At 40.4% G+C, this 26,256-nt stretch overlaps 1 protein-coding gene and 1 long non-coding RNA gene across 2 annotated transcripts in view; one reads left to right on the forward strand and one right to left on the reverse strand.

Annotated features, from left to right (window-relative positions):
- Positions 1–26,256, forward strand: part of LOC310846447 (serine/threonine-protein kinase TNNI3K) — a 151,975-nt gene that overhangs the window by 70,813 nt on the left and 54,906 nt on the right. Inside the window, exons 19-21 of the mRNA XM_083742986.1 lie at positions 21,765–21,817; positions 23,881–23,933; positions 25,282–25,414. Coding sequence (XP_083599112.1) covers positions 21,765–21,817; positions 23,881–23,933; positions 25,282–25,414 — 239 coding nt within the window. The remainder of the gene's footprint in view (positions 1–21,764; positions 21,818–23,880; positions 23,934–25,281; positions 25,415–26,256) is intronic.
- On the reverse strand, positions 1,017–4,758 carry LOC310846512. Its single transcript, XR_014565369.1, has 3 exons — positions 4,661–4,758; positions 4,283–4,403; positions 1,017–1,390 (listed from the first exon to the last, which is right to left on the reverse strand). It is a non-coding gene; the product is annotated as an uncharacterized lncRNA (long non-coding RNA).

Consider the following 26,256-nt stretch of genomic DNA (forward strand, 5'->3'; position numbering starts at 1 on the left):
CTTTGCTATCCAAAAGGAGCACACAATCATTTGTAACGGGCTTTGCTGCCAACTAGAGATCTGCTATCAGTTGTGATGAAGTGAAACAAGAAGCTAGTTATGGCAAAGAGGGGAATGGCTGTAACGTAGCCTTTCTGCACATGCACGTTCAAAGGAGATAAAGAAGATGTGAGATAGGATGCATCTTATGAATAAAAATGGAACAAGCATATGATAACCTTTGTGCCCATGATGCAAGTATGTTTGGCAAATGTAATGCTAAAAAAAGAGGGAGAAAGCCTGGATAGGTTACAGTGGATGTCTGAAAACTGGTGGGTGTTGGCATTCATATGTGAATAATTTTGCCAATATCGAAAACATCAGAGATAAATCAGTATATTCTGACAGTCATTAAATTTGGATACGATGGCCAGTATTAATTTACATAGCTGGAGAAGTGTGGAAATACCTAATTTGGGGCGCTCACAATGTTAATCTGGAATGGTTCTAATTTATTAAGGAGGAATTTGAGGTAGCACTAAACAGATTCCTCCATCAGCACAAGCATTTCTGCTTCCTAATGGAACAATCTGACTTTTCTTGCCCCTGTGCACTGTTCTGTGGGTTCTCGTGACCCCTGCAAGCCAACTTGAAGGGGGTAGGTGAGAGAAGAGAAAAAATCTAAGAGGAAATAATAGAATCATAGTTGGAAGGTACACTGAGGATCATCTAGTCCAACAACCTGCAATGCAGGAATATTGAGCTATCCCTTATGGGGATCAAACCTGCAACCTTGGCATTATCAGCACCACACTCTAACAAACTGAGCTACCCCCATACCACTAGTGGAAAACTGTGCACAGGCTTCCACTAGAGAGAATCACTTTGCGGTTTACAACAAATGTTCCTAAAACGCATTTTTGATGTGTCTGTTTTTTAATATAAAATTTGTTTAATTTTCAGATTTTGAAATTTACAAACAATTATCAAACAACCAAAAGAAAAAGAAAATTCCATAAATTCCCATGGACCCCCCCTCCCCTTTGTGGGTCCTTATGTTAACTTTTTTCTTTCTGCATCTTCTCTATTAATCCAATTCTATTAAAATCCCATTAAAAACACAGTCTAATGTTAAACTACAAGTGTCATTCCAGTCCTACTAATGATTTTGATTGTTTGAAATGATTTTTAAGGTAAATTATATGATTTCCCCATTCCTTATTGGGATTTTGATCTTCCTGGTTTCTGATTTTTCCAGTCATTTTTGCCATCTCAGCATAATCCATCAGTTTTTTCTGCCATTCTTCTCTGGTAGGTACTAGGTCTTCTTTCTGTCTCTGGGCTACTAACATCTGGGCAGCAGTGGTCACATATATAAATAGTCTCTTCTGGTCCATTGGTATTTCGGCAACTAGAATTCATAGAAGGAAAGCTTTGGGTTTTTTAAGAAAAGGTTATTTTAAACTTTTTTTCAGTTCATTATATATCATCTCCCAGAATTCTTTCACAACTTTACAAGTCCACCACATATGATAAAAGGTGTCTTCTTTTCCTTACATTTCCAGCATGTATTTGACCTTGTTTTTCACATTTTTGCTAATTTACTAGGTGTTAACTACCACCAACACATCATTATCATGCAGTTTTCTTTCTAAGTATAACATGCTGTAAACTTTGAATCCCGGTTCCATAGCCTCTCCCACGCTTCAAGTTGCATATTATATCCAAAGTCCATCGCCCAGTATATCATAACTGATTTGACTTGTCCATGCTATTCTAATATTAATTTATACATTTTAGAAAGCAATTTAGTCTTATTTTCTAACAGATGTGTCTAGATTCAGCCTAGATCTTTTTTGTGATAAGGCTCATAAGAAAAGCTGGTTGGATCAGATCTGTGGCTCATCAAGTTTGGCATCCTATTCTTATAGTGGCTACCAGTGCTGGATTTACGTATAAGCTAAACAAGCTGTAGCTTAGGGCCCCACTCTCTTGGGGGCCCCAATAAAATTTAAAGGAAAAAAAACCCTGGATGTACATTTTCAAAATATAACATAAAAAAAATTAAAATAAATCCTACATACAGCAACAGTGTTTTGTAGGGCCCCGTCTGCTAGCCTGCTCCCTAAAATATCACTGGTTTGCTCATTTCTGTATACAGTGGTACCTTGGTTCTCAAACTTAATCCATTCCAGAAGTCTGTTCCAAAACCAAAGTGTTCCAAAACAAGGCGCGCTTTCCCATAGAATGCAAAACGGATTAATCCGTTCCAGACTTTTAAAAACAACCCCTAAAGCAGCAATTGAACATTAATTTTACTAACGAGACCATTGATCCATAAAATGAAAGCCATAATCATATAAAAAATCATTTTAAGTTAGAGCTTAATAATTATTTCACTGTTAATATACTTCTTCTTAATTGTATTTCACTATTAATACATTGGTACCTCAAGTTACAAACGCATCAGATTACAAACGCTTCAGGTTACAAACTCCGCTAACCTGGAAGAGTTATCTCAAGTTGAGAACTTTGCCCCAGGATGAGAACGGAAATCGTGCGCTGGCGGCACAGCAGCAGCAAGAGGCCCCATTAGCGAAAGCACGCCTCTAGTTAAGAACAATTTCTGGTTAAGAACGGACCTCCGGAACAAATTCAGTTCGTAACTAGAGGTACCACTGTATACTTCTTCTTAATTGTATTTCAGTTCAACAATGACTTTGATAAAATACATATTTTGTTATGTGCAAATGGCTTTAGGCACCTATTAGGTCCATAAATTACCATGTAGCATATATTCAACACAAAAAAACAGTGACAAAGGACAGCTGGACATATAAAGGCCCCCATTACCTTCAGGAGCTTAGGACCTCATCAAGCCTAAATCCAGCCCTGGTGGCCACACAGATGCCTATGAGAAACCCCCTCATAGGACCTGAGCATAAGAGCACTCTCCCCTCCTGTGTTTTTCAGCAACTAACATTCGGAAGCATTCCTGCCTCTGGAAGTGATGGGGAAACGCCCTGGAAAGTATGGGATAACACTTGCTTTGAGGCAATATCATCCAACCTCCCTGCAAACAAATCAGAACAAATGCCCAAGAGCAGGTCAACTGCAAACACCCACAACCTTCAGCATAGCTGTCAACTTACAGATTTGAAAATAAGGGACCAGCAGCCTTGAAAATAAGGGACCAGCAGCCAAAATAAGGGACCTGCAGCCTCACCTGTTCCAGGCACTCCAGTCTTCCTGTCCTCCTGCAGTCTGGTCAAACTCATGCTCGTAGCTTCGAGAACACTGTCCAACCAACTTTGTAACCAGAGGTTCAACTGAATAGAATCTGAATCACATGCACCACAAGGCCTATGCAGCCTCAACTTAAGATGGCTCCCGGGCCTGGCTTTGCACTGCAAAGTTTGCAGCAGCACGTGCAACAAAATGGTGTCCAGCATTCAAAAACCCCTTCAGCTTGCATTAACTAGCCACACACAAGGCATGCAAGCTCCACCCCCCAGTTGTTCTTAGACTTCTTATTGAGTGAGCAACACAGCCAAGCAACACAATTGGAGCCTCCCTCCTCCCTGGCCGGCAGGGAGGGAGGGAGAGGAGCTGCTTCCTTTGAAATTTAAGGGACATCATTTAAGGGACATTTAAGGGACATCTATCAATAAGGGACAGCAGCGGGACATGGCGCTGGAATAAGGGACTGTCCCTTCAAATAAGGGACACTTGACAGCTATGCTTCAGTAAGCTGAGAACCCGAAGCTTCATTGTATAATAAGTGTGGGATGTTGCTGCAGAATAGATTCCTCTTAGCCCTTGGGTCCTCCTCTACAAAAACTCCTAAATTTCGGGGCCATTTATCCTTACTCCTGGAGAGAATTAACCTCCCCCCCTCCCACTTTAAGGTTTGTGATATGCTGAGTAGCAGAGTAATTTAAGTAGCTATATAAAAATGAAATGACTACTCTATGTCAGCTTCTAACCTTTATTCCCGACAAGGTGTCAGCTCATTTGACAGAAAATTGAATCTACTGCTGTGTCTTCTGTTATTAATCTGCAAGATCTAGGAACCACAGAATGAGTTCAAGACAGAGTAAGAACACCCTTGTGCTGTGGCCATTTTCTCTTCTCTATTTTCTGCCCTGCAGTGAAAAAGCATTATATTAAAGACAACCAACAGCACAAGTGTTAGGTTTCCCAGTACATTTAAAAGACAAGAGCACGGTTACTGATGTATGGGGCAAAGCCAGATCTTCTAAAGAGATTAATTTTTCCCCCCAGGTTCTCTAACCCCACTTACAGTATTGCTGTGCTCTTGAAATCTGCGGTGTCTTGTAAGTGATCACAGATTGTGTCTTTCTTTTGAGGGATGTAGCCAAGAGTGTCAAATAGACCGATTTCATTCAGGGCTCACTGGTATCCTGTAGGGATTAAGAGACTGTCAAACAGAAAGAGTCTTCGCTGTTTTTTTCTCTCCCCCTTTTGAAAATTAAATAATAGGGTTTTATTTTATTTTTATTTTAAAAGAAACTGCAACGGCATTCCCGAGCACCTATTGTTAGAGGTAAGCTTCCGCTTCATGAATGTGCTGACGCGCGAGAAGCATGCGTCAGAAAATAACAAAACTGCGGTGCTCGTGATAAAATAAAATGGTTAAAAGCATAGTATCATTATCTACCTTGGCAGTTCTCAGACCTGCTACTGTTTTCTCTGCTTCTTTACCCAGCACTTCTTAGTATTGGTAAAGTAAATATAATTTGAATTATCTCTCCAGGATGAACATGTTCAATTAAGCTCATAAAATGTAACTGAAGGATATAGCTAATCTATAGCCTTAAAAGCACAACAGAGTGCAGATGAAAAAGAAAGACAGAGATAATGTTTCAGGAGTCCAAAATGTGTCTCGCATCCCCCTCTAGTGGTCAGTCCACATCAGCAACGAGCCATTGTGCAGGGATTTCCTTTTCCTCTTTTCTCTTTTCGTTTTCCCAATTTGTTTTGCAAAGTTAATGGCCTTTATCTGGACAGGCAGCAGAAACCTCCTTGAGAAATTTCACTTGCCTTCTAGAAAACACTTTGACCTTGCCTCAGAATTCCTTTCAGTGCAGGAAGGTGTGGCATTTCCCTGAAAATTCCATTTTAGATAAGTCTGGAGGCAGATGCTGAGCACAACAGCCTTCTGCCCACCTACAATTTCAGAGACATGTTGTTGTTTAGTCAATTAGTCGTGTCCGACTCTTCGTGACCCCATGGACCAGAGCACGCCAGGCACTCCTGTATTCCACTGCCTCCCGCAGTTTGGTCAAACTCATGCTGGTAGCTTCGAGAACACTATCCAACCATCACGTCCTCTGTCGTCCCCTTCTCCTTGTGCCCTCCATCTTTCCCAACATCAGGGTCTTTTCTAGGGAGTCTTCTCTTCTCCAAAGTGAGGTGTCCAAAGTACTGGAGTCTCAGCTTCAGGATCTGTCCTTCCAGTGAGCACTCAGAGCTGATTTCCTTAAGAATGGATAGGTTTGATCTTCTTGCAGTCCATGGGACTCTCAAGAGTCTCCTCCAGCACCATAATTCAAAAGCATTGATTCTTCAGCGATCAGCCTTCTTTATGGTCCAGCTCTCACTTCCATACATCACTACTGGGAACTCACTCCAAAAGTACAAGTAGTGCTTGAAGTCTCTGTCTGTCTGTCTGTCTGTCTGTCTGTGTTGGGCTCCAACTCCCATCAGCCCCAGCCAGCGTAGCCAGCAGTGAGGGATGATGGGAATAGCAGTCCAATGATACTTGGAGGCCACCCAATTGCCTACCCTCCTATAGGAGCTTGATGATGCAGTCAAAATTCACAGGTTGTTATCTTTGGGCTGTTGTCCTGGGGAAAACAATCCCTGTCAACAATTCCAAGGTAGTTTCATCCATACAGCCTTCTGCCCATCGTTTACTCGGCCCTAGAAAGAAGTCGCAAGAGCCCAACCGTATTATGTTTTTCACTTTGTAGCCAAGTTCCAAATGAGTCAATGGATGAATTAACACGGGTACATGTCAGGGAGTAAAGCTCTCGTCGTCGCTTTGCTACCAAGGTGTTTCCGTGCTCATGCGAGTGTCGTCAAAGTCAACGGGGGTCGCCTGAGCACGGCAGCATCCCTCAAATAAATCCAAATGAGGGTACAATACGAGGCCAAGCTGATCCTGAAATGTGCCCCTGAACATGAGTGATGTGAGGGCTGTTTTTAAGACACTGCTTTGAAGCTGTCTTTAAAAGAATCGCTAGATGAAGCAGATGGGCAAGACACCTGTCCTACCAGTCTATGATCTTTCACTGAATAGACTGCAGCACTGCACCGTCAAGACAATATGATGAAGGGTGCCTTATAATTATAACCAGTTTTAGTTACTGGTGCGATTATGCTCCTTTCCAAGCTGCGCATGCTAATTCTTCTGGAGCTCTTACAGCCGAGCGCACCTTTTCCAAATAGGTGTTTATGTATGTGAAAGTCCGTAAGTGCTCTAAAAGGGCTTTTAGTCTTTCTGATCAAAGTCTGTTGCAGGAATTTTTATTTCATGGATCGTTGAGTCAATAGACAGTAACAGATCGGTTATGGAGCTGTTATGGTTTATTAGCTCAGCGCATGTGCTGGGCCTGTGTGATTGGAATGCATTCAAAGACATGGAGGGGGGAGGGAGAGAGATTACTCACTTAATGCAGGTGGGGGAGATTCCTCTCCATGGAGCATCAGTGGGGGGTCATATCTCTCCCCCCCCCCTCCATTTTAGTATTTAGAGCCTGCAAGAGAGAAAGGAGAATATTCTGAGCAGGGACTGTCCTTCCAAGTTTCATGTTATACCCAGTACTGGAAGTCCCTTAGGGTGCTGCTGTTAGCCTGCTTCTGAGAGATAATTCAAATGATCTTTAGGTGTGTGGTCAAATGTATGTTATTTATCCAGGCTAAGGCACTTTGAGGAGAAGTTGTTGTCTGATTGATCCATTCAGGCTGCCTTCAGATAGGCATTGGTGGGAGCCCAGGTGGGTGGGGAAGCAAGTTTGAGTTCAATAGCCTTGATCCAGCAGATTTGGCAAATGTAATGGAGCAAGCTCCTCGCTATGTGTGTGTGGTTGAGGCTATTCATAACTTTTCCCAGTTCCTAACATCATTTATCTTTTATGTAAAACTGACTAGGCCAGAACACAAGCACTTTCTGGTTTAGTAATGTCACTCTAAAGGAAGAATTATTCATTTCCTCCACTCCCTTAGCATGCACCTGTGCTTTCACACACTGGGAGGAGTGAGCCTTAAGGCACAGGTCAAATAGTGTTGCTGCTTGCTGTGGTAATCGCATGATAATCACAGCAAAATGCGTGCATATGCATCATATTGGTGCATTTGTTTTCAACGTACACCATGAAGCAGTTAAAAACTTACAAACAGCAATTCAAACTAGACACACATGGGGAATACAGTTCTCAAATATATTCTTCAATGTTCCTGCCCATGATGTATTAATCATGTATTAATCATACAATAAGGAAATTGAGGTAGCACCAGCAATTTCCTTTCCCAAAGCTCTGCCAAGGAGAAAGAAAGCATCACAGCCAGTGAGTTCTGGTTCTCAGCACCATTAACACAAAACCACCATACTGACCATTTTGGAACTGCTTCGCTTCTCTTCTGCCCTAGTTTTCACATTTACTTGCTTTTGCTCATTGTACATTCTTCTTGTTGTTCTTGTTGGAAACCTGCACCGCAAAATTTGGAGAGGCAAATGTTGAAAGGTTTTGGCCTGTATGTTGTCTCAGGAAGAGAACATTAGGTAGGTTTGCATTAAAATGCAAATCAAATCAAATCAAATCCACCCCCAGCATGTATTCCCAGCCACTTCCATAATTTCTGGAGTACATGTGACTGCTGCATTGCTTTTCTTTACTTGTACCTTAGAGATTATTAGCATTCGGAGTTGTGTCTGGTAGCACAGGGCCGTAGGAAGCTGTCCTATTGAGTCAAACTATTGGAACATCTAACTTAATATTGTCTACACAGGCTGGCAGAAGCTCTCCAGAGTTTTAGACCAGGACATTCCCTGTCGTACCTGGAGTTTTCTGAATGCAAAGCAGATGTTCCCCAACTGAGCTATGATCCTTCCTAAACCAGCCACTTTACAATGACTTCTCTTTTTGAGATATTTTTCTGCAGCAGGCTTCGCTTCACTCATGTGTATGTGGGCTAAGTCTTCCAACCTCAAGCGCTGCTGCCTCGTAGGAACAGAAGCATCTGGGCTTATAAGAAAAAGATTGGCCTTGATGGAAAATAAGCAACCAGCTAAACTCTTAAGATCAAGTTTGACTGTTCTCTGCCTTATACTGACACCTCCCACACTCTGTGAAGACACTTACGACACTCCTGGTTTGGAGGTATCAGTGAGGGCATGACTGGAGTGAACAAACTGCAGACAGACCTCACAGGAATCCATACTATTGGGAAAATGTGGTAGTTGATGGCCCCAAGAGGGTTAGCCAAGGGCTCAAAAGTTCTCCTACCCCTGGATTAGTGTGTATGAACACTTAAAACAATACATTTGTGCAAGGATTTTCCAAGAGAGCTGCCAGAGCTGGTCTTCTGAAGTCAGAATAAAGTTTTATGTAAATTTGTGTCTGTAAGTACAAACAAACACTAATTCTGAGCTATAGCTCCATGGAATAACACGCTGCCTTTGGTACGCTAATGAACGGTGCTGTTTCTCTAGAAAAAAGAGGTGCCGGAACTCACCAGGAATGCCTCCCTTGTTTTCTTATAATGGCAATGGTGCCCACCTGAGAGGTGCCGGAACAGAGTTCTGGCTTTATAAAAAGAGCCTTCCCTGTCACCTATGAGAAGTTTGGGCATCACCAGGCAAAGCAATCAGATACATTTATAGCTCCTTTCACTATTGGGGAAATTTCTTTTGCTCTTGTTTTCTTGTTAACGCTTGCAAAATAATTTATTTCCTGCAATGCAGTCAAGCTCAATTGACACTCACCCACGTTGAACTAGAAGTTAAACAAAGCAAAACAAAAGGTTAGACTGCAACAGCCCAAAAAGAAAGAAAAGAGGAAAGAGGAAAGTAAAGCTGAATATCTTATTTAGCGTCTAGATATTTCATGTGCTATAAACCCCAGAAATGTAGGGGCATAAGCAATAAAGGGAATATTAGCCAAACTCTTGAAAAACAAATATCTCTGATCCACTCAAATAAAGTTATATGCTATTTATTAAAAGCTGCTGTTTGCTAGAAACGTAAACTCTGGTGAACAAGCCCCTCTAGACTCATTTGCAAAAGCTTGCGAGCTCAGCCGACTGCTGTGTATCTATTAGGTCTGAGCTCAGAAACAAGCAGAAACGCTGCCAAGATTTACCCTGACCTACTCCTGACCTTCCGAATTCAAATTGCTCCCTGAACTAATACCCTTGCTACCAAAACAAGATGAGGGTATACTTGACATGCGGCTCCAGTATTGTAATCACATTCCCAAGCAGGCGTCTTCCGGAGTTGAGATAAAGAACAGAGTGTGAACATGCGGCCATTGAACTCTTGCCAAGTTCATATCCTGGTCTAAAGGATACAACTGCCATGTTTTCGATTCATTTAATGGCATTTTAAAAATCAATCCTGCCTTTGTGTTCACCTTCCATGAATGTTTGAGGCTGCAAGATTTTCAAACATTCTTTGCTGAATATAAATTGCATCACCTTTACATATGCATGGAAGGATCAGCCAATTTCTGGTCTGCCAGTTTCACACACGTTAATTTGTAAGTCTATTCCACTTTCACATTTAACTGGATTTTTTTTTTTAATCTGAATGAAAATTTGTATTTAAAGACACATATTTTAACACAAAATGCATATTTACAAATGTATTTTTATATCAGCATACATATTTCTACATGTGTTTCCCCCTAATATATGCATTTAATGAAATGTTTCATTGCATTTTTGAGCCAAAAAGCGTATTACAAAATTTGGAAAAGTGCAAAATCTGAAGGTTAAGTTGCATTCCAATCCACACATTGGTCTGGGAGTTATGGAGCAGAGCAGGTCCATTTTCATCAAAACCTGAATTCCTATCAGCATCCCTTCTTGTAGATTAGAAAAAGTAAATCTGGTAATAACACCATGAGTAGCACTTAGTAACATATAGTTTTCCACTAAGATTCACTCCTCCCAGAGAAGTATTTTCCTTTTTAGAGCATAACTGGAGCATAAAGGAGCCATTTAAATAGAACTGGGAATAATCCAATCTGGTATGTGAAGCAATTTATCCGTCTCCTGGCATCCCTTGCCCAGTGTGGCTCAAGTGTGATAAAAAGTTTGCATGGTTTCACTCACAAGGAGAAGGACATTCTTTTTGTTAAGTTGTGGGCGAACATATCCGACGACACAGTGATTCTTCAAACAGCTCTTGTTTATTCACAGGCCAGAACAGAACTGAACTGAAGGGTTCAGCCAGCCTGCTTATATAGAGCTCCACTAGAACACAACAGTAACCATTTTCTGTAACTATCCAATCACTGAACGTCACTTTGAATCCCTTATTTGCATATGTGGACCTGTGTGAAAACTATCTACAGTATCCCCCTGCTGGCCCAGGGTGAGAACTTCAGTACATAACACTTTTCAAAGACTGAAGCACAGACATCTGCTTTAAATATGACAACATAGATTTTAAAATAAAGATTAAAAAGAGCCTAGACACTATATGTGAAGAATCAGAATGAGCAAAATTTTCAAACTCCCAAACCATTATCTGGAGAGCAAGGTATACCTTTTCAATTGGTCTCTGTGATTGGAAGTAGCACTCACCAGGAGAAAATATCTGATATTTGGTTTCGGAGAGAAAAGTGCAGACAAAAAAAGGACTGAGCTCTTACCTGTCCATTCTGTGCTTTTGAATCTTCCTTCATTCTGTGGGGGTTTGGTGCAACCAAAGTTGGATTGTGCCACATCATGACTGGTTTCAGAATTCATGAAAGCATATTACCTAGCATATTGTGAGAATAGATGAATGTGTGAACTGACTCTATTGAAAATTATGAGGTTCAGCTGTTGTTGTATTTGATTCAGTCTCTCAGTTGTATTTGATTTGTGATGAGTCAGTCGTGCAAGCAAGAAATATACCATTTGATGTTGTAGTCACTGAGTGATGAAAATGCATGTGTGAATCATCTCTATTATTATGGTAGGAGATGTATAGAATGGTGCTGGGTTCGAGGCATTATGGATGGTGCAAACTGGCATTCAGAGTGACTGCCACTGCTAATAGTGAGTCCCACTTCCTAGAAACTAATTGAGATTTTTTTCACCCCATTGGAGAAATTGAGTGAAATCAGCCCCAAATTTCTCTGTCCACAATTTCAATAGCCATACAACTGTGTTTTATTCCACTTTCTGAGCATCATCTTCCCAGAGTTTAAATTGTCACATTATTATTATTATTATTATTATTATTATTATTATTATTATTATTTATTAATAATAATTTATTTACCACAAATCAAAATAGAGCCAGTGATGAACAATGAACTCCAAAGATTCTCAACAAAATTCAGGAATACTAGCTATGATCTGAAAACAAAGCCCTTACTTTTTTGGCTCTAAGTAACTTCAGTTCTGGTAACTTAACATGCATTGCGGGAGGTAGGTGGTGTGTGTGTGTGTTTGTGTGTGTGTTGCTCACTTCTTCTATGGTCATGAAATAGGGAAAAAACAGGTAAAATATAATTGTGGGCTTTCTGTTTTCTCATTATAAAATAATATCAACTTACACTCCAGAATGTGCATTTTGGTATAGTTCAGTTGGTTATTTTGGGCTGTCATTTGCTTCTGACTGTGATAATACTCATGAGATTTTCTATTGTGAAGTTCAAAGTCAAATTGTTTAAAATCCATATTTAGTTTATTTAAATCAGCATATTCATAACCAGCTATATTTGCATAAAAAGGTAAAGGGACCCCTGACCATTAGGTCCAGTCAAGGCCGACTCTGGGGTTGCGGTGCTCATCTCGCTTTATTGGCCGAGGGAGCCGGCGTACAGCTTCCGGGTCATGTAGCCAGCATGACTAAGCCGCTTCTGGCGAACCAGAGCAGCGCACGGAAACGCCATTTACCTTCCCGCCAGAGTGGTACCTATTTATCTACTTGCACTTTGATGTGCTTTCCAAATGCTAGGTTGGCAGAAGCAGGGACCGAGCAACGGGAGCTCACCCTGTAGCGGGGATTCGAACTGCCGACCTTCTGATCGGCAAGTCCTAGGCCCTGTGGTTTAACCCACAGCACCACCTGTGTCCCATATATCTGCATAGCTTCACATATTTTGGGAACTGTGATGTTCACCATCTTGATGTTTATAGAAAACTCTGAGATACAACTAAAGAAAAAAGTTTCATATTGGAACCATGTTTGTTTAAGTATAGTATTCTGGGAGGAAAAAATACCAAGTGTCACTTTTACCTTTATAGATAAATTCCACACCACCACCACTTCTGTAAACCTTTATAGCACAGATAGAGAACTCCCATCAGCTTCTTCCAGCACAGAAAATGGTCAAGGTTGATGGGCGCTGTAGTCCAATAGCATCTTGCAGGGCTCCAGTTTCCTCATCCTGGCTTTATAACTCATCTAGATGTTTCAAAGACATCCCAGAAGCCTTTGCTGACCACAGCTAAGAGTTTAAACTGCTGCACTATGCAAACTATTGTATCTGAGTTTACTTAGCTATGAATGGGCTATCTTACTCTTGGTTTATTAATGGATCTTCTGTGTAGTGAAGAATGAAAAATGTCTGAGGCATATTACCAGCAGGTTGATCCCATCATTCAGCACACTTGTCTCCAAAGAAGTGAGTTAAAAGGTCTGCTGCTGCTCTCTGTCATCATAGCAGGTAGGGTATTAATGGTGCCCAAGACTACACTGACCAAATGCTGTTCTAGGCCATGCTTGGGACCACCCAATTTCTCTCTGTGTGTTAAGAGAGGACACATCCAAGTTGAGGATAGGGCAACATATTATTTCATGTTCCAAACTTCACCAAGTCGTGAATTCCACTGTGTGGAGCTGTCCAGTTTTGGTGAATTTTACTGTGTGGTGCTTTCCCGTTTTGGCTTCCTTTGAAGGAGAGAACACTTAAGACATTCCTTTTTTAATTCTCTAGAGTTAGGCAGATGTTGTTGGGCTACATCACTCACCATCCCAGGCCATTGGTGTCTGGATCTGATGGGAGTTAAGAGTCTAACATTTGAATGGCCACAGGTTAGCCACCCTGCTCTCCAAAAAGTATGTTTAGGATTGTATTCCAAAATTACAATACTTCCAGTGATGATAAAAAACTGTAATTATTGTTTCTTCATTTAAGAAAATCCAAGATAGCATTAATGTATGGAACACAGGGAAGAGAAATGCCATCAAAATGAATATATTCCCTAAATTGATTTTACAAAGCAGGCACATTCATATTTCTAATGACTTGCACTGGAGTGCCAACTATTTTAAAACAAATTTATTTGAATGGAGAGGAAATCTACATAAGGAAATTATATATGATTAGAAAAAAATGAGGCTTAAGCACATTGAATGTTAGCTGGTATTACTATCCTAACTGATTAGTGTGGGTCATGCAGTGGCTGAAAGATGTAAATTGTTTTTGCCTGTCTTCATGTCAGCACCATAGGGACACTATTTTGCATGTCTGGGGTAAATATAGGAAAACTTCAGCACCTGCCAAATGCTCAATTGCCACCATCATTAAAAAAAAAAATCTGGAGGAACATTTGGTAATCTTAAGCTTTGGCAGAAGTGTGGACAAATACAAAAAATATGTTTGAAAACACTGTGATATGCTCCTATCTAGTCATGAAAGAAATAAAAACACCCCTTTTTCTTTACTGACAAATGTCTTTTTCCTATTAACTCAAACCTGGCTATATAATATATATCATACTAAAATGGGCTTATTTTAGAAGAAGATTCTTTTTAAATTTATTCTGTCCTTAGGAATATTTCTTAACCACCCACTCATTTTTTAAAAAAATGCTATGGCGATGTACAATATAAGCATTAAGCATCATAAAATTATGAAGTCATAACATATAAAACAGACAACCAGGACTGAATCAAATTAATTCTCTAAAAATGTTTGGTGAAACAGAACTGTTTTCAGCAGAGCTAATGCAAATTAGTTCTGGGTCTACTTAGAATTAATTTTCATGAAAAGAAATTGCAAATGGACATATGGGATACGGATAAAGGAGGAATGTATACAGATAAAGGGTCATCTTTATCCAGATGCCTTTAAAGACCCTACAATATGGGGAGCATGCAGCTATGTTATGAAACGAAAGTCCATGTGTACAACAGGACTTCTGGTTTCTCTTTCTTCCTTTGATGACTGCCTCCCCACAACTGTTCCAGACCTTCTGGAGCAGATTTTGGGGGCATGCAAGAAGAAGAAGCCCCATTGCAAGAGCAGATGCCAACTCACCCTAAATTGCACTACACTCCTTTTGTTTGTTTGTTTATACATTATAAACATGCTTATACCAAATATACGTATGAGTATATGTAATACATTTCTCAGTGTCTTTACAATTTTAAAATGATTCTTGATGAAGTCCTAAAGTTCTAGGGTGAGATGCTAAATAGGTCCAGGTCCAGGGAAGAAACAGGAAGAATATGGAGAGAGTGGTGTAAGCAGTGGTTAAGGGGCTGTTGTTCTATTGAGCAAAGGTGCATAACACCCTCCTTTTAGTTGCACCACTTTTCAGTCAGATAAAAATGGAACCCCGAGGCATAGCCTCAGATTCTTCAATCGAATGAAAATGTACAGAAGAAGCCAGCACAAAGGTGTGTGAGTAGCAACACAGCTCCAGGAGTTTATTTTCCTGCAGTTCTTTATGCACATTTGAAGTGGTTACACATTTTCATTCCATATGCATGTGAGAGACAAATATGCCCCCGCCATTGTGCTTTTTATTTTCCCCTGACCCTTTCATTCATATATATATATATAGAGAGAGAGAGAGAGAGAGAGAGAGAGGGAGGGAGAGGAGAGTCACTTTTTTGCACATCCTCAGATGCAAGCAGGTTTAAACTATTGGAAGCTCATCAGGCAAAATGGGAAACTGTGGTTCTGGATAAATAACAGCTTCTCAACTGCTGTTCAGGAGGAGCAGTCTTCCATTTGATGCTGAAGCTTACCCTCTCCCTTGCTTCTTCCCAACAACAAAAAATGTGCCTGTGTCTGAATGCCCTGATATCTATACATTTAACCTCCCTAGACCTTTCTCCTCTGCTTTGCTTACTCTCATTTCCCCCTTTCTGCCCAAACTCACTGTGCCTCTTCAGTAACTTCACATATGAGTGATTGTTACTGCATTCAGAATGCTGACCTTGGAAGTTTAAGTGGTATAAGAGAACACACAAAAAGATGAGCTGGATAAATAACAGACTGGAAATATACAGTTAAGGGATTTTTTTTGGGGGGGGGGTGTCTTTCTTCAATTTTGAAGGCAATGCTTGTGTCCTTAAAACTGAGGAACTGACTGGTACTAACCAGATACCGTGACAAGTAAAAATCGGCTTGGAGTTGATACTCATTACAGGTTCAATCCTGAGCTGTTGTGGTGCAGTGTTAGTCATCAAATAAAATCCCGAGGTCTCTCAGGGCATCCATTATGCTACATCAAATTTATGTCGTTTGATCAGAACCTCACACATACCTGGAAGCGAATCGCAAAAATAGCAAACAGTGAGGTGACTGCAATCAAAACAAAAAAGGCAGTTTATTTCAAAATGAATGGTATTCATTTACTGACCCTTAAGGGCCAAGCTAGTCACTTAGAGTAGAACATGGGCCACTGCTGAACAGATCTAAGTGGTAGCAGTGTGTGTCAAGAGCAGGGTTTGTGGGTAGGAGGCATACTGAATATTTCAGGAAAGACTCTCCTCCCTGAAAGAGAGGGGAGTGGTTGTGGACGGGAGCCCGAACACCGCTCCTAGCAGGGGGTGTCACCCCCTGCCTCCAGCTCACCTGGTTGGCACTCACGCCCCCCCGGTGGCCGTCCAACCAGGTGCCATGGGGGGGCATGTCCAGCAGCCTTTATGCTGCAGTGCCAGCCATTGTAAGATAAGAAGAGGCTGTCATGCTTAGGCTGTTTCAGAACTCGGTGGAAAAGTAGCTCTGGCACTGAGTAATGGCTACATATAGCAAATAGCAATAAAGGTGGATTTGAAGATGATTGTTTTTAAGGCATCACATTTCATCCAGGTATCTCTTCACCTTTATAAGCCAAAACACAAACTGAAATGTGCATTTTGGTTCTTCTCTAATTACAACGCCGCCTCTGTAATATTTCAGTAAAGAGCCCTTGTGGTCTGCTTGACCTAAACTGGATTAACAGCCATTCCTTCTCCTCAGGGGACACAGGAAACTGTAGTTCTATGAAGGAAATGTACTGTATATCTTTAACAGGATTCTTGGCAGTCTCACCAAACTATGATTCCCAGGGTTCTTGGAAGGAAGCTATAAAAGTTGAAATGGTACAAAACAGGTGCCCTTGTGTATTGCTGATATATTCTTCTCCAGTTCCCTCACCTCTCTGTGCCAGGAAGAGACAAATCCATTATGAAAAGGCACATACATTTTTAGACATTCAATTGGTATGGAGACTTGTGAGCCTCTTGGGAGGAATACTATTATCAGTGGCAGAGTTAAATTTATTTCCTAGTATTATTAACCCCCCTACATACACACATATCTCTTGTTACATTCCCTAGTGTTGTGCAAACTGAACGTAAAGAGGATAGCATTTTGTTCACATTACCCTCAATAAATGGGTTTAACCACAATACAAATCTCATAATTCACCTCTTCGGTCCCAGTGGTTACAGGACAAATCCACTAGATTTAGCAGTAAGCCTTAAATACACATCGACTGACAGATGTAGGAAAAGTTATGGTTCTGCAATCCTTTACCTTTATTGGAGTTTTCTGTTGCTATGGTTTCAAAGATTTAATTGAAACCATTTATTTATTTATTTTTATTTTTTTTTACTTCCTCTGTAATACTAATGAGTTTTATAAATGGTTCCTCTCAGACTATTTATGACTGGTCTGCAGTCCTGAATTGAGATTCTGACAGGAAAAAAGCAAATAGAAGAAAGGACAGAAAATCATGTATGTTGATGTACATACTTAAAAACAAACAAACAGGGGTAGTGGTATTCCCCCTACTCTAGTTACAACATGGATGGCTTGATATTCTCCAGTACACACACCTTATAACACAGATCCAGGTAGGTAGCCATGTTGGCCTGACACAGTCGAAATAAATTAAAAAATTGTCCAGTAGCACCTTAAAGGGACCCCTGACCATTAGGTCCAGTCACTGCCGACTTTGGGGTTGCGGCGCTCATCTCGCTTTATTGGCCGAGGGAGCCGGCGTACAGTTTCCAGGTCATGTGGCCAGCATGACTAAGCCGCTTCTGGCGAACCAGAGCAGCGCACAGAAACACCGTTTACCTTCCCGCCGGAACGGTACCTATTTATCTACTTCCACTGGTGTGCTTTTGAACTGCTAGGTTGGCAGGAGCAGGGACCGAGCAACAGGAGCTCACCCCGTTGCAGGGATTCAAACTGCCAGCCTTCTGATCGGCAAGTCCTAGGCTCTGTGGTTTAACCCACAGCACCACCTGCGTCCCTTAGAGACCAACTAAGTTTATTCTGGGTATAAGTTACTACCCTTCTGAGAAAAAACCCACTCCACCCTCCCACTATATATAAGGGTCTGGTGACTTCTGTTTCAGTGTATCTGAAGAAGTGTGCATGCACACGAAAGCTAAGAACAAACTTAGTAGATCTCTAAGGTGCTACTGGACAATCTTAGAATACAGTCTACAATTCTGATCAAATTCCCATTTTGGAAGGATCATAGTTCTGCTTTGCATGCAGAAGGTCCCAAGTTCAATTCCCAGCATCTCCATGTTGGGCTGCGAGAGAGACTCCTGCCTATAACCCTGGAGAGTAGCTGCCAGTCAGTTTAAACAATACTAAGCTAGATGGGCCAATGGTCTGACTTAGTATAAGGGAGCTCCTCATGTTCCTACTTAGCCATAAATTTCACTGAGTGACCTTGGGCAATCATCCACAAATCCTCACAAAACCTCTTAACCAACTTGGAAAGTTGTTGTGAAGATAGGATAGAATAGAATAGGAAAGAGATTCACAGTCTTGAGGAAATATTAATAATAAAAGTAGCAGTAATAGTAATAGTAGTAGTGATTTATTACGTGTGCCTCTCCCATCTGACTGGGTTGCCCTGACAAGAAATAATGCAGTAAACAAACAAACAAACAAACAAACAAACAAACAAAAACATAAGAAATTGGGACTTTGTAGAGAAAGGATGGGATGTTAGAGGTTTATTTTTGTAAAAAAGAAATTAACAGTGAAAATATAGTAGAAAAAGTGAGATGGTCCTCTCTCTTTCTCTCTCTTGTAAGCATCGTGAATAAAATTAATTATTTTTCACGAAATACATTTATAACTTACATAATTTTTGACACAAAACATGGTGAGACAGCTACTAGCTGCTTTAGTTGCTACTACCCCTTGAGAGTGTCACCAAAAAGTCTTTTCCATAGTGCAGCTCATAATGCTATGAAAGCAGAAACTTAGGAATATCGGTACTTTTGCTTGGATGAATGGGTTCCCCATGATGGTGTGATATTCAAAGCAGCAAAGGAGCATTTAAATATTACTTATTTCATGTGGAACAACCAGATATTTAAAGTGGTACTGATATAAGAGTGGTGCATTTATAATAGCAGTGTTTCTAGTTAGGAAAGAACATGGTGCCAAGCTGTTGAAATGCCTTCTGCACTTTCCCTGGTTTTCAGTTACTTTTGAGTGATTACACGTTGGGGAGATGTGTTTGTAAACTAATGGCTTTAATAATGTGATGAGATTGAAAACGAAGCCTAATTACCACAGCACAGCTGACCCTTGGAATGCTTCCAGATGTGCCAAGGGCTAGGCCTCTCCAATCATGCAGGTTAATAAATTTCAGCAGTGCATCAAGAAGCGATCCCACTTCACCGGACACCTAATTTTCTCAGTATGGCAGGCAGGTACTGTGTGCCTTTTGGGGACAGCCCTTTTAGAAAGATGAAGTACACAGCAAGATATTGTAGCTAAGAGCGGCTGTAGGCATGGTCAATAGCAAAACTTTTCAATTTTTTACAAATATCTCCATTTGAGAAGGCGTTCTTAGAGAAAAATGTTCAATGGAGAACACATGGATAACATGGCCAGTACAGGCAAGCACCCTGCCCAGCTCCCCGTCTCAACTGCTCTCGGAAATCTTCCTTCTCAAATACAGAAACCTGACTCTCAGCTCAGCTTAAGAGTCTGTGCTATATCGAGCTGGCCATCCAATTAACAGAAAAGGAAGTAAACAGAATGTGTGATCAAGGACAAGGTGAGATCTAAGGTCAGAAAGTCTTGAGGAACCACATTTTATCGTGTGTGTGTGCATGCAGCTGTAGAGAGAGAGAAGGGGAAAAAATAAGTCAAAAAGTTTAGAGTATTGAGTAAGACAAGGATGGTCAACCTCTGACCCTCCAGATGTTGGGCTGTAGCCTAGAAGCATCTCAAGGGAGGTGGACAAGTTCTCCATTTTGAAGTAAGAGATACACCTTCAACAACAGTAACAAGCTGGATAAATATCAGAAATATCAAACAGATTCCAGGTGGCCAAGGTAGCATCTCAGATTTTCAGTAGTGGGCAAGGTTCACAAGGTTGTATCCAATTATATCTCTTTAGGCATGGTTGAGAGAAGGTTCTTTAATTCAGTGGATATTTTCTTTAGGAGGGAGGCAATTTTCACAGATTCCACCCATGTGGCCCTTCTCCCAAATCTATTAATGGGAACCCTCTAGAACAGCATGGGAGGTTCACGCTGGACTCCAGGCGAAAGGGGGGATTTGTGAAAATCACCTCTCCTCCCTTCAGCCCATGGAAGCCTCCCCTAGATTAAAGAGCCCCCTGTTAGTGGAAGGAAACAGCCCATGGCAAAGTGTCAAAAGGTCTGCTTTTTTATATATTCAAGATTAAATTGCAGCACAAAACTTTTAAGAGAATTTGATGCAGCAGCTTTGTTTTTGACTTCAACATATAAAGAGAAATAATCATGTGGGCTGAAATAAGATGTCCCCTAATGTTCACTAAACAGCGCCTTGCATTGTTTTCATGCTCTTATGTGTGGTTTTAAGTATTTCGGAAACCACTTCATACTTTATACGGCAGTTGGGTTATATCAGTTATGGACCGCTGTATTGTGTAAGAAAGAAAAGTGAAGGAGAAGTGGAAGCATTTATTGATAGGGGCAAAAAGGCTATGAACAGCTTAGTTGCATGTAATATGCCCAAATTCGTCTCTCATATAAAATCAAAATCCTGTTAACACTTGTTTTGGGGTCTGTTTGCTCTTGTTTTTAAAAAATGTCCACGCCAATGATTTGCACTATTGTTCACCTAAAATAACTGTTCAATAAACTAACAGAAAAGTATCATCAGGAATAAATGCAGAGTGAGTGGAAGGACTGGAAAATCTAGTTACATTAACACTAAGCTAGTCTGGTTGTGTTAACATTAGGGTTGGATTTTCAGAACCTATCCGACCTGTGAATCACCTGTGCTGAGACCTGGGTGAGGCAAATGGGAAAGTGAAAAATATCTTCTGGCCTCCTTGCCCTTTCCTCCAACATCCAGATGTCATGGTAGCCCACAAGGCCTGACATTCCCCAGGCGATATCGTGACTTTTGTCATGGGCTTTTTCTCCTCTCATGGTGGTTTCAACACTGACGGAAGCCTGACGGAAGGTGCATAATGTTTGTTACCGTAGGTCCTGTTGCCACCATCTACCAAGCCATTCTGAATTTGTGACTCTTTCCTTGAATAGGTTGGTGGAGATTTCCACCATTACATGCCAAATATGCTCCCAAGGCCCTGCTCGATGGGGGTCTAATGAGGAGATGATTGTGAAGATTACCTCATCATAAAGAGATAAGATTCATGTAAATCCTTTACGAGGCTACAAGCTTTCTTATGCAAAGTAGAAAGGGAAATGAACAAAATCAAAGGACAATGATTGTCTGTCAAATTAAATAGGGAGGAAAAAATGGAAATTAGCCTTTTGAGATCGGTCCAAAATATCCTCCTTATGAGCATCTTACAGTTGCTGGCAGTAGCCTGCTCACAGCTGGATTCCATGGGCTTTTTCCTGGGCTCATTTATGCCATTGTAAATTAGGAGTAGTCCACTTTATCTGAGTGGAGCTGAACTGAGAGGATAATCAGGCCTTCTGATTTTATTGAAAGGTTATCACTGGGTTCAGTCCAAAATGTCATCATCTTCATTCCTTCTAGGTAATGCTGTCACATAATTAATAAACCTGTTACAGATGATCTTCCACTAATTAGGAGATGTACTTGTTCTACTACTAATTAGAGAATGACTCTGACATTTGGACTTACTAAACTGTCAGAATTTTTTTCACCCTCCATTTTTTTTATATTGGACAATTTTTGAATCATGTTAATAACTGTAGGATGTAGCTAAAAACTAAACCTAAGACTCTGTTTCGGTATAATATAAGAGAGAGCAGGAAACAGTCTAAAATTCCTGATCATGTTGCACACATCCATTTTGAAGACAATACCATTCAGGTACCCAATCTAACAACTTATTCTTCTCCACAGTCACAATATCCTCCTGTACGAAGATGGTCATGCTGTTGTTGCTGATTTTGGAGGTAAGAGATTGGAAACTAAAAGAAAATCCCAGTATGTTTTGTAACCTCTCTAGCAAGGATGAGCAGACTTTGGACTGCAAGATCTGCTCTATCTATTGGAAATTATGACATCTACCAGTAGACCTCTTGCCCATCGCTGCTGTAGGGCAGAATTGGTAGCCATTATGTGAAAGATGGTTGGATATCATAAGCCACAGACTGATGAGGAAGCCACAATGATGTTTAATGTATTGTATCTCTTGCATTATTAGAGTTCAGTTGTTTTTATGTGGTAGGCTAACAAGTGAAGCCTTTGATGTACTTTGCTTTCTTTTCTTTGTTAAGTTTAAATTATTTACTTACACTCAGTTTAATAAACAGAAGGGGGGAAAACAAAACAGATAAATCTGTAAAAGGGGTTGGGGAGGTGGGAATCAGATATCCAGATCTAAAAACAAAGAACAAATTTCCATACCAGAATCAAGTAGAACAAATGGAAGTCATAAATTTCCAAGTAATATAAATGGGTTTACGTTATCGTGAACCTTGTTGCCACAATAAATTACAAAGACACTCTATTTTTCCACCAAAAAATGTTATCTGGCTGGCTTCCTTTTCCACTTCTCCCCATATTTGTGAACTTAACCATACAGACAATATCCCAAACCTTAATTAACTATTAAAAGTTAGTTTCTTCATTATCTTCCAGTTATAACAGTTGATCATTTTGGCACCCATCAATGAACTGTCAAAAACTTTCTCAGCACCCAGAAATAATAAAAACAAGGTTGTTTTGTTTACTTGATAATATGATTGATATGTAACACTTCACGAATGTTTGAAGATAATTTGCATTCTTTAATAAATCTGGTCTGATCATCTCCAGTGTATCTATTTGTTGTATTTAATCTATTTGCAAGGATGGTGCTCCACAATTTAAAATCCTGATTCAATAATGCTATAGGACAATATGGCTGGAATTAGTTGGCTGTTTTTATGTATAACCACCATTCTTGCCAATTCCCATGTTCTGAGGAGTATATAACTTGAAATAATTTCATTCAGTATCTCCCATACGAGATGTTCAAGTTTATTCAGGAATATCTATAATCCTCAACTGTAAAGGCACCTGGATCAGGGGCATTATTATTTTGTAACTCACTAATTTCCCCAGTTCAGGGATAGTTAAAGAGGCTTTTCAATATCGGGTCAAGTTTGGCATGGTACAAAGGGCTGAATAACATATTTCTCAGGACGATCAGATATATAAAGTTTCTGAAAAGAAAGAGAGAGATTCATTTGCAATGTCATTAGATCTTGTTACACTTTCATTCCTGTTGTTCTTGAGTCACAATACCAGGTTATTATATGGCTTCTGCAGTTCCCCTGCTCATCTTATTCCCAATCCTGTTATCTGCTACCTTCCCACATATGTTTTAGATGTACTATGTATGGGGTCAAAACCAGAAAAAACTAGCTTGTAGGCAAATAGATCAAGGACTCATGCTATATAAGATCCTGATATACTGTGATTATAAGCTGGGTAATTACTGTTGGTCACATATCCTGTGGGGAACAAATGGAATTTGGGGGTGGGGGTGGGCAAAAGCTAATGATTACTGATCTCCTATTCTGATCATAATTTTAAACAGGCAATGCAAATCTATGTTTTGTAATCCAATGATCTTCCTTATCTGCACTGATGCAGAAAAATCCATTGGTTCAAAAATAAAACCAGCCTCTTAAAAGCCTATATATAGGCTGGCTTGAGTTTTTGAGAGATGCTAGTATGACATCACGCTGATGGCTTCTGGCAGGGCATCCATGTTTTTGGTGGTGGATGTAAATCTGATTTTGAATAACTGAAGTATTCAAATACAAATATTAATTATTTAATGCAAGCCTTTTAATGAATGCTGTCCTTGACAAACAATGCTATGATGTCATTGTATTTCCATTTGAACTTTATACAACTTACAAATATATATGCATTTTTGTTCTTTTTTAAATACTTTGGTTATCCTGTACTCAGTGATACTTATTTAACTGCTCTCCCTCCATTTTGTTTTGCTTTTACATCCCAGAATCCAGATTTCTGCAGTCTCTGGATGAAGATAATATGACAAAACAACCTGGGGTTTGCCTATTCTTTCTCTCTCGTTACAAATAAGTACTATCAAATGTATATGAAAATCTAGTCAAGGAGCAAGAAATAAGATTAGGATTTTCTTCTTCCAACATACATGCTATTGTATAATGACAGTGTATGCCATTTGTTTGCCATGTCAATTGAGATCAATGATGATTAGTGGGTACAAAATGTTCTCTCTGCTTTGCACTCAGAAATGAATTTCTAGTCTGCAACAGTAATTGGCATTAGAATTTGCTACTTATATTAGTAGTTCTTATATTAGTAGTTCAGAATCATCTTCAGACTGTTGATGGGTAAGTTCCCCCGGCACCCAGCACTGTAATTGTTTTTCTGAGCTTTCATGGAGAACTCTAAGAGGGAGGGATTGTTGTTTTGTACTGAGAATTCTATGAAAAGGTTTGGGGTGTTGGCTTACCAGAGAATGGAGCCTCCATTCTGAACATAGCCTCCGACATAGTATCACCTCAGGACATTTCAGGAAATGTAAATGGAAGCTCCTGACCAATGCAGAGCATTACTGTTGCCCACCACTTGTTGTGCTGCCACTGAAACTTTACTTCTTTCTCTCAGACTAGGAGCTGCCAAGAGCAGACCCGCCAAGTGTCCTTATTTTCCAGGGACAGTCTTGGATTTACAGAAGCCATCTCGGTTTCTGATTTGATCCTGGAATATCCTATTTTTCTTAGGACATCTCTATTTTCATTGGAGAAATGTTGGAGCTATGCAACCCCCAAGCAAAGGACATAGCTATACAGCAGGCTTCCGCAACCTCAGCCCTCCAGATGTTCTGAGACTATAATTCCCATCCTCCCTGACCACTGGTCCTGCTAGCTAGGGATCATGGGAGTTGTAGGCCAAAAACATCGGGAGGGCCAAGGTTGAGGAAGCCTGCTATACAGCCTTTAGAAGACATCTGAAGGCAGCCCTGTATAGGGAGGCTTTTTTTACTCTTTAGTGTTTTATTTTTATATGTTGGGAGCTGTCCAGAGTGGCTGGGGCAACCCTGTCAGATGGGTAGGGTATTATTATTATTATTATTATTATTATTATTAAATAGGAACCCCTGTTTTTATTGGAGAAATATTGTAGGGTATGGAAGAACATCCTGGTTTTATGCATGAAGTGAAGCCCGCAGTGCAGTTTGAAACTCAATAAAAGACTTGGGAATCTGTTGCACAGGAACAATCTGATCACCATTCTCCCTTCCTATTAAGAGAATTGTTTTGTGAACATATTGCCCGAAAGCAAAGAGAAATGAAGCTGGAGAATCGGTGCCCCTGTGAAGAAACAAAACATACCATTAATGCATTATTGATGTTGTCTTGATGTACAGAACCTGCGCTGGATGGCCCCTGAAGTATTCACACAGTGTACTCGCTACACTATAAAGGCCGATGTTTTCAGCTATGCCTTGTGTCTCTGGGAACTGTTAACAGGGGAAATTCCATTTGCTCACCTCAAACCAGGTAAGATGCACAGCAAGCTAGCATCAAGATTGCTTCTTTCTGGTGCACAACAAAGAAGCTGCTTTGTATAACACTAACTCAGCTTTTAGCCAAATGTGTATTTGTTTTAATTTTGCATCGTGGGCTTTCAGTTTCCACATAGAACTGTAAAGCCGGTGTTTTGCAGTCAGCCACAGTACACTGAAATCAATGTTTCGTCAAGGAAAAAGAATTATGCAGGCAACTTAAGAGTCTGTACTAGCTTTTACCCTAAGGTGCTTTCTCCAAACTAAGCTTATCAGATGCCTGAGGTGTTTCAAGCTTACTAGAATGTTAATATATATTTTTATGCATGCATCGCTGAAAATGTACTGCAAAACAAGGAGATCAACACTTTGCCATCAAAGCAACATAGCTGTTGTGAGCAAAGGTGCCCTGATCACCCAGTGTGACATCATAGCCAGATCGTCTTGACCCAGTGTGACATCACAGCCATTCACTCTACACTGGGAAACCTTTAGAGCCAAAACTGTGCATTGAATGAGCTACCAAATGCAGCAGAAAACTGCTCCAGTTTCTAATGAATGCCGGTTCAGAATGTACTTGAACTTCATTTTTTAAATGGCCCTTAAATCTACATATAAATGGGGCTGTTTGCTGGGGGTTGAGAGTTCTTTTGCTGTTTCAGTTATAGCTGGATGCTGTCAGGTTCACTGAACCTGGGGGGAAAACATGGGGAAAGTGGTCTTATATGAAAATGCTGCAGGTAGGCTCCCTGGAGCTGACTTGCAGAGGGACATAGCAGAAAAGGCGTGGGAAGAAGAGTTCCAGAGGAATCCAAAAGTGTCTCCTTCCCTCTGCAC

This window comes from Podarcis gaigeae (genome assembly GCF_964106915.1).
Source record: "Podarcis gaigeae genome assembly, chromosome: 6".
NCBI lineage: Eukaryota > Metazoa > Chordata > Lepidosauria > Squamata > Lacertidae > Podarcis > Podarcis gaigeae.